The 12421-nt window shown below is 38.2% G+C and overlaps 1 protein-coding gene and 2 long non-coding RNA genes across 7 annotated transcripts; 2 read left to right on the forward strand and 1 right to left on the reverse strand.

Moving 5' to 3' along the window:
• Positions 1–576: 576 nt before the first annotated feature.
• On the forward strand, positions 577–10160 carry LOC103507755 (dynein light chain 1, cytoplasmic). 5 transcript variants are annotated; one of them, XM_008472256.3, is made up of 3 exons: positions 577–732; positions 9323–9461; positions 9859–10137. In XM_008472256.3, exons 2-3 carry the CDS (start codon positions 9354–9356, stop codon positions 10018–10020), a joined length of 270 nt encoding a protein of 89 aa, XP_008470478.1. In that variant the 5' UTR covers positions 577–732; positions 9323–9353; the 3' UTR covers positions 10021–10137. The 5 variants fall into 5 exon arrangements, with proteins under 5 accessions (XP_008470478.1, XP_008470480.1, XP_008470482.1 ...); XM_008472258.3 differs by lacking the exon at positions 577–732 and adding an exon at positions 758–914; XM_008472260.3 differs by lacking the exon at positions 577–732 and adding an exon at positions 2218–2366.
• Positions 10161–10186: 26 nt separating this feature from the next.
• Positions 10187–10461, forward strand: LOC113466831. The gene is made up of 2 exons (XR_003391115.1): positions 10187–10286; positions 10367–10461. It is a non-coding gene; the product is annotated as an uncharacterized LOC113466831 (long non-coding RNA).
• Positions 10462–10940: 479 nt separating this feature from the next.
• Positions 10941–12420, reverse strand: LOC108252209. The gene is made up of 3 exons (XR_003391114.1): positions 12128–12420; positions 11358–11678; positions 10941–11233 (listed from the first exon to the last, which is right to left on the reverse strand). It is a non-coding gene; the product is annotated as an uncharacterized LOC108252209 (long non-coding RNA).
• Between the last annotated feature and the right edge of the window lies 1 nt (position 12421).

Here is a 12421-nt window from a genome sequence, read left to right on the forward strand (position 1 = left end):
GTTTAAGGGTAGGGGTAGGTGCAACATTTTTTTTTTTTATTATTCTTTTTCAAAATTTAACAATTTTTTCAAATCAATTTTTTGAAAAAGCGCGGGTTGGGATCACACGATGAGAAAAATTGAATGCGTTTTGACTGCGATGAGATGAGCTTTTTATCGAGGGACTTTTTAAATGGGGATTTTTATTTCTATGGTGGGATTTTTTTTACTTTCTATCACTATGTATAGGCCCGGGCTATCCGACCGTTCCCACTTGTGAGTTTTGAACGACGCGACGAGAGTGGTCCTATTAATTACGAAAGTGTTCCTATTCCTACAGACAACACGATTTTATTCCGGAAGTCGAGTCGGAATGGGCTCCTGAGCCATGAAAAATGCCTAGTACAGTAAGGCGTGTGATGTTCACAACAGATTTCATTTTCCCCGTCGCGAATGTGAACGGTTCTTTTTATCAACGAGCAAAGTCGTCTATTGATGCGTGTGATGTTCACAACAGATTTCATTTTCCCCGTCGCGAATGTGAACGGTTCTTTTTATCAACGAGCAAAGTCGTCTATTGATTTTTGAACTCGCGTTTGAGCGGTAAGTTTCGGAAAATTTCGTGAGTTTCCTTGAGCTTTGAGAACTTTATCGATTAAATACAAGTCCGAAACTTTCAACTTTTGGAACAATTCAATTAATTCCGGTTATTTAAAGTATAAATTAATTGTTATCTAGATCGGTAAACTCAAGGTAAGCGTGTTCTTTAATCCATTCAACTGTTTTAAGCCGACGTCTTTTGAGTTTCGTCGCTTAGGAAGTGTTTGATCCCGGGTGTAAGCTCTCCCTTTGGTTGCAGCGGACTGCGGGTTTTCAATAATAGCAAAGTCAATTCGTTTGTCTTCTAAAGAATCCATCCGATTGAAGATAACTTGGTAAAGCTCTTATCTATTCTCATTTCTAGCAAGCCCTAGTAGTTTTTGGTTTAAATCTTAGCGCTATTTGAATCTACTGCATGTTGGGATTGGGTGGTATAAAAAAAATTTTACTAAATAGGTTCTACATTGAACCAAAAACCAAGAGTACATACCTTCCCACTTCCAGCTGGACCCATCACCAACTGAGCAAACCTCATAATGGCAGAGCAATTTTTAGATTCTCAATACTTTCCTTTCACAAGAGAGCCAGCCTCTACCCAGATATAATAATCACTGTTTTTCTTCCTCTCCTTCCTGTCAACTAAGTGACAGCTGTTAATATTACCAAACTGTTCTGTTTTTCTTTTAGTTTTAGGTAACTTCAATTTCTTGGCATTCCATTCATTTTCCCAAACTGAGGTTGCAGTGAAGGTTTTTTCAGTTCAGTCTAACTTCGAATCTACTCTTATCTGTTTTCTGATACTTTACAATTCTGTCTTACTGTCTTCTATGCTTTTTTAAAAATGGTTTAAGGGTAGGAGTAGGTGCTACATAATTTTTTATTCTTTTTCAATTTCAAAATTTAACAATCTTTTCAAATCAATTTTTTGAAAAAGCGCGGGCTGGGATCACACGATGAGAATAATTGAATGCGTTTTGACTGCGATGAGATGAGCATTTAAAAAAAATTGGAGTTTGTTATTCTGATCCTCTCAGCCAATGAAATCGCTTGATTGCTTGTGTTGTCTGTCGGTGTTGTACTGTAGTCGGCCTCTTGAAGATATTTCACTTGAAATGGGGCTCAACCACTTTTTTTTTTCTTCGCTGATAAAGGAAGTTCGAAACACGCTGATCTCAATAGAAATGCTACTGCGATGAGATGAGCATCCTTTTCGAGGGACTTTTTAAATGGGGATTTTTATTTTTATGTTGGGATTTTTTTTTTCTTTTCATCACCATGTATAGGCCCGGGCTATCCGACCCTTCCCACTTGTGAGTTTCGAACGACGCGACGAGAGTGGTCCTACTCGTATTACGAAAGTGTTCCTATTCCTACACACAATACGATTTTATTCCGGAAGTCGGGTCGGAATGGGCTCCTGAGCCATAAAAAATGCCTAGTACAGTTAAAACCCAGTTAGCACGCAAGCTTACATCCAGGGGCTTGATTTTGACAGGATTTCTAAGTCTAACGTCTTAAACTTAAATCCAGTCCGAAAAAAATATTGGAGTTTGTTATTCTGATCCTATCAGCCAATGAAATCGCTTGATTGCTTGTGTTGTCTGTCGGTGTTGTACTGTAGTCGGCCTCTTGAAGTAGGAAAAAAAATTGCAAGCAAAATCCTTCGTTTCAAAAAGAAAAAGTTTTTGAAAATTTGGATTCAATACCAACGTTCTGTGCCTATTACTAACATACATTCCTCTCTAGAAAGCAGATCCCAGTGTGAGCTTGCAGCAATAAAATAAAAGGTATTTATACTGTTAGGAAAAAAAATTGCAAGGAAAATCCTTCGTTTCAAAAAGAAGAAGTTTCTGAAAATTTGAATTCAATACCAACATTCTGTGCCTATTACTAACATACATTCCTCTCTAGAAAGCAGATCCCAGTGTGAGCTTGCAGCAATAAAATAAAAGGTATTTATACTGAACAATGTTTAGGTATTTGAGAGAAAACTTTTTTGTGAACTTAAGTCTCATTAAAGCTTGGTACCCTTCTGTACCATATCCTTTGAAAGCTCTATTGAAACTTTCCTATATCATGATAACATCTTACCAGTCTTCATGTAGTGCTCAGCTACTTTGCATATCTGTTTTTTGTTAGAAGTATTTTTTATCCAAGTTACATTTTTTCCTTATTTTTCTCATCACTTCTGATGAATAGTGTCCAATGCAAATTACAATCAATGTCAAGGCAACAATTACGAGAAGATCAAAGCACAAGTCATCCCCTGATTTGACAAATGAATCAGCGAGGTTTGGTCACTTATCATTTCTAGGAAATGCATTGCATGATAAATTGATAACCTAAAATTTGAATCATATTGTGATTGGCTAATTACCTAATTTTTTTTTTGGGGAAAAAAAAAGTTTTCACCGCCTTTTTATTTTGTAGCAATAAAACAACTGCTACATTAATGTTGGGTTTCACCAATATTTATTCAGTCATTAGAACTCCTTCTAAGCTAACAGCCAATTAAGTTCCATTTAATTTCTATTGGCTTAACAGGGCTGTTTAGTTAACGGGCTGTTTCAGGCTGGAAAGAAGGTTGGTAAAATCCACCATAATTGCATGTGGTCTGTGTCGTAGCATGCCCATCCCATAGTAAGCCTCTCATCAGATGGGCGATAAGAGACACAATACTTCACATTTAGGTGCTGGGTCAGCACGAAAACACCAAAAAGTAATCCGTTGAAATATTTGCAATCGAAGGACGAGTGCAAATTTTTGGCATTGGTGGGATTTTTACTAGACTTCTAGCCGCTAGTTCAAACCCTTTCCCTTCCTGTCTGTTCGCAGGATATAGCCGCCTACATTAAGAAAGAGTTCGACAAAAAGTACAACCCGACCTGGCATTGTATAGTCGGCCGAAATTTCGGATCCTACGTGACACACGAAACCCGACATTTTATCTATTTCTACTTGGGACAAGTTGCCATTCTACTGTTTAAGAGCGGTTAAGAGAGCGTGCGAAGCGAAGCGATAAGATGTGGAAACAGTGCAGGAGAAGAAAAAGAAGAGGGAGGTAAAAAACATGAAAAATTAAAAATGAGAAAAACATTCGAAATTTTTTGAAAATATATATATTATAAAAATATGAACTATTTGATGTATCTTTTTTTCTAAAGACATTTACCTACCTATATATAAAAATAGTAACTTTTTATTGATTTCTATAAATATATTTATATATCCTAGATATATATACCTTTTTACACTTTAAAGTTAAGTGGTGTAAGTGTTAGTTTCTAATGAATAGCGAGTAGGGAAAAAGCCATCGAAAAGTATTCTTTTGAATGGTGTAACTTGCAAATGGTAATGTAAGTTATGGTTATGGACCTCAAGAATGCATGGGTGTAAATGTGAATTTTACCTGCATGAAATTGTGTAAAAGACTCTTGTGTCTTTCTTAAGTAAAATTGTTCTAAAAAGGCACTACAAGTGTAATAATAGAAAGTAAAAATATCTTTGAAAGTGGAAAAGACAACTTTTTTTTTAATCTTCAAATTCATTAAATTCCTAAAAGTCTCATGGGTAAAATGTAAAAGTCAAAGTGATTCAATATCTAAATAAATCTAAAATATCATCTTGTGAGCTATTTTATGTCTACAACTTCATGTTTAACGAAATTGTCAAGCTTCTGTAAAACTACGATTTGTAAGAGAGGACATTTAAAGATATTCCGAAAAAAAATCTAAGAAAGTAGTGCAGGGAAAGTTCAAAAAAAAAAAGTTCCCCTCGATTTGTGTTTCTTCTCTTTTTCTTCTCCTCGTTCCGTTTCGGGTGTTAAATAAATAGCTTTCTTACCGAATACCACATTGTGTATAATCTTTAACGTTTGCTTGAAACTTTGTTGCAATTTGTGTGAATATGTCCGGCGGCTCTTTTGCCGAATTGACGAAAAGCGATCGCGGACTCAGCCTTCATAAAGTGAAAAAAAAAATAAAAATAAAAAAATCGGCAATTGTGAAGGATAATTTAAAACCTATATCCAAAATATTCCGATTAAAGGGCGGGATTAATGCCATTCTCCATCCAACCCATGTCCATTTTGTGAATACCGCGAAAAGATCCTTTTTTTTTCGTTCTTTACGCAAGTTCGGTGATTGAGCCTAACAAGTATATATCCTTGGGTGAAACTGTCCACATAATACCCGATCCAAGAGATTGTCCCTATATCCAAAATATTCCGATTAAAGGGCGGGATTAATGCCATTCTCCATCCAACCCGTCCGTGTCCATTTTGTGAATACCGCGAAAAGATCCTTTTTTTTCCGTTCTTTACGCAAGTTCGGTGATTGAGCCTAACAAGTATATATCCTTGGGTGAAACTGTCCACATAATACCCGATCCAAGAGATTGTCCTAGAGCCAATCGCTGTCGGTCCTGTGGGACATTTCTAAGTCAAATTTAACCAAATTTCAATTGGCATCCTTTGAATACCGGTCATAGGGGAGGGTATTTCACTTCCAAATTATAATGAAAGATAGGATAAGGAAAGTAAAAAATGCATTAATGGTTAAGCTTTATTTTATTATAATTTTTTATTCCACCAAGGAGATTCCTCTTTAGACCTAATAGCTTGACCACACTTGCTGCCAAGGGCCACTTACATATTTTCTGAAAGAGGGCCTCTGAGTGAAATTTTGCTATTTGTTTGTTGAAAAAATTCCAAGAATTAAAGGAGCTGTCTTTCATTTAAGGAAATGTTTTCATACATAAGGGTCTGCGGGTGAACACCATAGAATATACTCTGACATTGCCAGCCTAGTTAGCTTAGTTGGTAGTGCATCTGCCTTGTAAGTGCTAGGCTGCGGGTTCGATTCCCGCCCGGGGCAGATTTTATCCTGATGGGATAATGTTCGTTCTTGGAACGGCTGGCTTTCTCCTATCCTGTCTTCCTTCTCTCTTCGATTTCGGGACAATAAGACCATAGCAGTTACAGTTCCCTCTTTTTAAAAAAAAAAACTCTGACAGCCAAGGTGTTGGGAATTTAGATCTCCTGGGTGGAACTAGTTGTTTGTTTTATGATACATACCTACTAGGAAAGAGAAATATGTATACCTATACTTGTCTACACTGCCTTTGTACTTGCTGCATCAAACTGTGTGACACAACCTTTGTTTTCTACCCACTTTCTTTGTAAAGCTTTCCTATTGCCTCTGAACTTTGCAATCTTTGCATACTTTGAGCTCAAAATATTTGTTTTTGCTCCATTTTCCTGTCCCCTTCTCTATCTCTCCCTCTTTTTCTCCCTTTTGTTCCTCTCTTCCGTTCCTCTCCATCTCCCTCTTCCCCCCCTCTCCCCCCCCTCTTCTTCTACATCCTTTTGTTGTTCTCTGTCTCCCTCACCCCTTCTGCATACTTTGAGCTCAAAGTATTCATTTTTCCTCTGTTTTCCTTTTCCACCCTTCTCTCTCTGTCCCTCTGTTTCTCCCCTCTACCACTTCCTTTATGTTTCTCTCCCTCACTTCTTCCTTCTTTCTCTCTCTTTCTCTTTGTTCCCTCCCTAACTTCCTTCCTCTCTATCTTCCTCCCTCCCCTTCTCTCTTCGTTTCCCTCCCTTCATCTTTTCATTCTTCTACAAACATTTCCCCCCCCCTCTTTCACCTTCTTCCTCTCTCTCATTATCTTCCTCCCTCCCCTTCTCTCTTCGTTTCCCTCCCTTCATCTTTTCATTCTTCTACAAACATTTCCCCCCCCCTCTTTCACCTTCTTATCATGTTATCTAGGTAGCTAGGATAGAGCTCTAGGGTAACTAAGTGTTCTTTTTTTCTCCTTTCTTTATTCTTCTTCTTCTTCTTCCTTTTCCTCTTCCTTTTCTTCTTCTTCTTTTCTCTTTCTTATTCTCCTGCTTATCCTTAGGAGTCTTCTACTCTGCACTGGCAAAGATCTTCTCTTTCTATCACCACTTTGTATTTATTATGCCTACCTAGTTACCTTAGAGGGTAGTGCGTCTGCCTTGTAAGTGCCAGGTCGCGGGTTCGATTCCCGACCGGGACGGACTTCATCCTGAACGGATAAGGTTCGTTCTCGGAACGGCTGCAGGCTTTCTCCTATCCCCTCTTCCTTCTCTTTGATTTTGGTACGATAAGACCTTAGCATTTTCAGTTCTCTCTAACACAAATGTTGTTCCCCGCTTAATATACATAGGTACGCTAAATTTTATGACTTGACTTGGACTCGAACCACCAACACCCGGATTCAAAGTCCACCGTTCTAACCTTAGCAGTTATAGAGTAACGGGAGATTAAGTCATCCCAATAATAAAGTGATATTAAGTAAGTAATTCCACTAAAAAAGTCAATATCTCTAGTAGCGCGGTCAAACTTTCTTGACTTGGCGGGGCGGAGCGCTACCGCGCTCCTTAATCTATTTCTCTCACTCGTTCACTCTCTATTTCTCTCCTCATAATCATGTAGTTTAATCAGAACGACTTAATTATCTATTCTATTCTGCTTTCTCCTATCCCCTCTTCCTTCTCTTTGATTTTGGTACGATAAGACGTTAGCATTTACAGTTCCCTCTAACAGCTAACACAAATGCCGTTCCCCGCTTAATATACATAGGTACGCTAGATTTTATGACTTGACTTGGACTCGAACCACCAACACCCGGATTCAAAGTCCACCGTTCTAATTCTAACCTTAGCAGTTATTTATACAGTAACAGGAGATTAAGTCATCCCAATAATAAAGCGATATTAAGTAATTCCACTAAAAAAGTCAATCTATTTCTCTCACTCGTTCACTCTCTATTTCTCTCCTCATAATCATGTAGTTTAATCAGAACGACTTAATTATCTATTCTATTCTATTGTATTTCTATTGTTCTGATAATAACTAGGGGGACCCTGACATTGAATTGACCAGCCTCAGCTCCAGATGTCATGTTAATGTTTTTATACATCAAGTTGTGTTCACACATAGTCGGCGCCGTCGATCGAATCTATGTTGTCGAGGCAGTGTACGGTTTCAGTCGAAATCGATCGACGGCTGGTCGACCATGTGTGGACACACCTTTAGTGGTACTTCACACGCGTTCTTAAGGCTTCGGGTTATGAACAGGCTATGCTCGGATATGAAACTTGAAACGCGTATTTATGTATTATGTAGGAAGGTAAGGAGGCTTCAAGTTGTGTCCACACATAGTCGGCGGCCGTCGATCGACGAGGTGAATCTATGTTGTCGAGACAGTGTACGATTTCAGTCGAAATCGATCGACGGCTGGTCGACCATGTGTGAACACACCTTTAGTGGTACTTCACACGCGTTCTTCTTCAGGTTATGAACAGGCTATGCTCGGATATGAAACTTGAAACGCGTATTTATGTATTATGTATGAAGGTAAGGAGGCTTAATGTATTTTGTTCAATACGTTCAAGAAAAAAAAAAAAAAAAAAAAAAAAACAAAAATGAAAAAACCCCCGTCATGTCTCTAAAAAAGTTTTTATTATTATTTCAAGAGGTTTGACAGAGTGAACTTGATAGAGGGACTTGTCGTCCCAAAAGCGAAGAGAGCCAGGAGAAAACCGTTTCGAGAACGAACCTTATCCGTTCGGAATAAAGTCCGCCGCGGGCGGGAATTGAACCCGCGGCCTAGCGCTTACTAGGCAGTCGCGCTGAGCCAGAAGAAAACCGTTTCGAGAACGAACCTTATCCGTTCGGAATAAAGTCCGCCGCGGGCGGGAATTGAACCCGCGGCCTAGCGCTTACTAGGCAGTCGCGCTACCAACTAAGCTAACTAGGCTGGCGATACGAACCTAACAATAGACATTTAACAAATAATGCAAACTACCACAGCCAGCCCCTAGTTATTAGTTAGCTTAGTTGGTAGTGCGTCTGCCTTGTAAGCGCTAGGCCGCGGGTTCGATTCCCGCCCGGGGCGGATTTTATCCTGATGGGATAATGTTCGTTCTCGGAACGGCTGGCTTTCTCCTATCCTGTCTTCCTTCTCTCTTCGATTTCGGGACGAGGTTCGTTCTCGGAACGGCTGGCTTTCTCCTATCCTGTCTTCCTTCTCTCTTCGATTTCGGGACGAGAAGACCATAGTTACAGCTCCCTCTGTCAAACCTCTTAAAAAAATAAAGCAAACTACCACCATCACAATCACCAACGAAACCAATTTCAAAATATTTCCACAAATTTGACTCTGGCTTAAAGTATTTGTGTTGCTACCGTTCCTGCAGCCATAAAGACAGTTTCCTCTAGTAAAATTTTATTCACAAATTATTTTGACAGTCTTTCGTTCACTAACCTTTTTCTCACCTTTCCGTCTCTCGAGTGTTATTTTTCATTTCGTCTTCTAAATTCGCAGGTAAATAAAGTGGTACTAAGAAGCCACATCAATGAAAAATTTGCTACAAAAAGGAGCTGTCACAAATGAACAGTGACCAGTGTTATTATAGGGTTAGGTTAAACACAAAAAGGAGCTTCATGTTTCATTGTAGTGGCTTCTGAATAATTACCCTAGTTCCCTTTAGGAAACCTCTTAATCCCTACTCAAAACGTGCAAATAGTGAGTGAGTTGAAAGAACTGCTCTTTTTATTCTATTCATTGACCGAGACGTCTACTGAATAGATTAAAGAGTAGGTCACTCACTCACTAACTCGCTCGATCACTCACTCACTCGCTCGCTCGATTACTCAGTCATTCACTCCCAAACCTTGCTCCCAAATTAATCAGTCATTTTGTATTCTGTTTCCAGGCCCAAAACCGAAAGAAGCAGCAGCCCAATCATGTCGGACCGCAAAGCCGTGATCAAAAATGCGGACATGTCAGAAGAGATGCAACAGGATGCAGTGGATTGTGCGACCCAGGCCCTAGAGAAATACAATATAGAAAAGGTAAGAGGACCCAGAAAAAAAGGGTTTTCACCGCCTTTTTATTTTGTAGCAATGAAACAACTGCTACATTAATGTTGGATTTCACCAATATTTATTCAGTCATTAGGGCTGTTAAGTTAACGGGCTGTTTCAGACTGGAAAGAAGGTTGGTAAAATCCACCATAAATGTATGTGGTCTGTGTCGTAGCATGCCCATCCCATAGTAAGCCTCTCATCGGATGGGCGATAAGAGACACAATACTTCACATTTAGGTGCTGGGTCAGCACGAGAACACCAAAAAGTAATCCGTTGAAATATTTGCAATCGAAGGACGAGTGCAAATTTTTGGCAATGGTGGGATTTTCACTAGACTTCTAGCCGCTAGTTTAAACCCTTTCCCTTCCTGTCTGTTCGCAGGATATAGCCGCCTACATTAAGAAAGAGTTCGACAAAAAGTACAACCCGACCTGGCATTGTATAGTCGGCCGAAATTTCGGATCCTACGTGACACACGAAACCCGACATTTTATCTATTTCTACTTGGGACAAGTTGCCATTCTACTGTTTAAGAGCGGTTAAGAGAGCGTGCGAAGCGAAGCGATAAGATGTGGAAACAGTGCAGGAGAAGAAAAAGAAGAGGGAGGTAAAAAACATGAAAAATTAAAAATGAGAAAAACATTCGAAATTTTTTGAAAATATATATATTATAAAAATATGAACTATTTGATGTATCTTTTTTTAATAGAAAGTGTTATTATCTAATGCTTGAGATTGACTATTATGTCATTTTTCTAAATAGAAAGTAAAAAATGCATTTAAAGAACATCTATTAGGCCTGACACTAGGTGTTAACCACACAATAAATTTACATGTTGGACCAGTAGGCAAAATGCATTTAAAGAACATCTATTAGGCCTGACACTAGGTGTTAACCACACAATAAATTTACATGTTGGACCAGTAGGCCATTTTTCCCCAGATTAAAATAAAAATAAAAGAAGCTAATATTAAAAAATAAAGGAAAATATAAAAAAATCCACTGAAAAAACTCGTGCTAGAGAATTGTATAATTATTCTTTAATTGATATATTAATTTTTAATTAGGTAAGAAAATTGAAAAACCCTTCATGTGTTTTCCTGTTAGATAATATTCTAATCCAGCGGCTCCCAACCTTTTTGAGGCCATATCGCCCATCTGATGAGGGACATACTACGGAATGGGCATAATACAACACTGAATGTTCTTTTTTTTATAGTCCAGGTAAAAATTCATCTTAGGATGTCAAACCGAAATGTCGAAGAAGAAAACATTTCACCATGAGCATTTGTACCCCTCGGAGGTAAAAATTCATCTTAGGATGTCAAACCGAAATGTCGAAGAAGAAAACATTTCACCATGAGCATTTGTACCCCTCGGAGGTAAATTTACCCCCAAGTTGAAAACAGCTGTTCCATTCTGTAAGGTGTCAGAGTTTGAAAAACAAAAAGTGGACCAGTAGGCCATTTTTCCCCAGATTAAAATAAAAATAAAAGAAGCTAATATTAAAAAATAAAGAAAAATATAGAAAAATCCACTGAAAATACTCGTGCTAGAGAATTGTATAATTATTCTTTAATTGATATTAATTTTTAATTAGGTAAGAAAATTGAAAAAAAACCTTCATTAATTAAAATTGTTATATTCTTTTTACAACACTCTATATATTCATTTACATTTTTTCTAATTTAAGTAATAAATTAAATTGTTAAGGACAAGATTTGAGGCGTTCTTTGGCATTTCGCGATTTTCAACCTTATAAGTAATTGTATAAGTAATTGATGTTGTCATGTAGTAAAAGGATGAAAATCCAAACTGACCCTAATTGTTGCACATATATTTAACGTAATAGAAATTCTGGCATTTCGCGCTTTTCAACCTTAATTTCTGTATAAGTAATTGATGTTGTCATGTAGTAAAAGGATGAAAATCCAAACTGACCCTAATTGTTGCACATATATTTAACGTAATAGAAAGTAAAGGCCCATTCCCATTTGTCGTTCGAAAAAAAAAATCGTGTCGTGTGTAGTGGGAACACTCTAATTTAACTTACATTGCCTACAGGACATTCGGGAAAAAATCGTATGAAACTCACGACAAGTGGGAACAGGCCTTAAACATTCACGTATCGGGAAAATGTGAAGCCCTCGATCTTGGCCTTTTCGGTATAGATTTCTAATGTATTCATCGTATCTGAACCCTTTAAAATCGTGTCGTGTGTAGTGGGAACACTCTAATTTAACTTACATTGCCTACAGGACATTCGGGAAACAATCGTATGAAACTCACGACAAGTGGGAACAGGCCTTGAACATTCACGTATCGGGAAAATGTGAAGCCCTCGATCTTGGCCTTTTCGGTATAGATTTCTAATGTATTCATCGTATCTGAACCCTTTTTTGTATCTCTTGTGAAAGCTATTTGATTTCAAATGGATGATTTGCAGGTTTCTCTCTTTAGGAGAATTCCCGGGAAATCCTAGGTTCACCCGCAAGTCGGGATTTTCCCGTAACATATACATTCTTTAATATAAATATAAATGGAGAGTTTTTGCACCACTTAAGCCTGATTCACACTATAGTGCCAGTCAAGGTCCGGTCACGGTCCAGTAACGGTCCGATCAAATGATTGTTGAAGGCAAGTATGAACCCTTTTTTGTATCTCTTGTGAAAGCTATTTGATTTCAAATGGATGATTTGCAGGTTTCTCTCTTTAGGAGAATTCCCGGGAAATCCTAGGTTCACCCGCAAGTCGGGATTTTTCCCGTAACATATACATTCTTTAATATAAATATAAATGGAGAGTTTTTGCACCACTTACGTGACGATAACTGAAACCCAAGACGACAGTTGACCAAAACGCGTTTCAGCAGAAACGAGTTTTCATCAAATAACGTCCAAGAGTTCAGTTAACGGGACGCTAATTTTGGTTGCAAGAGTCCGG

This window comes from Diaphorina citri, unplaced genomic scaffold (genome assembly GCF_000475195.1).
Source record: "Diaphorina citri unplaced genomic scaffold, Diaci psyllid genome assembly version 1.1 scaffold340, whole genome shotgun sequence".
Taxonomy (NCBI): Eukaryota; Metazoa; Arthropoda; class Insecta; order Hemiptera; family Psyllidae; genus Diaphorina; species Diaphorina citri.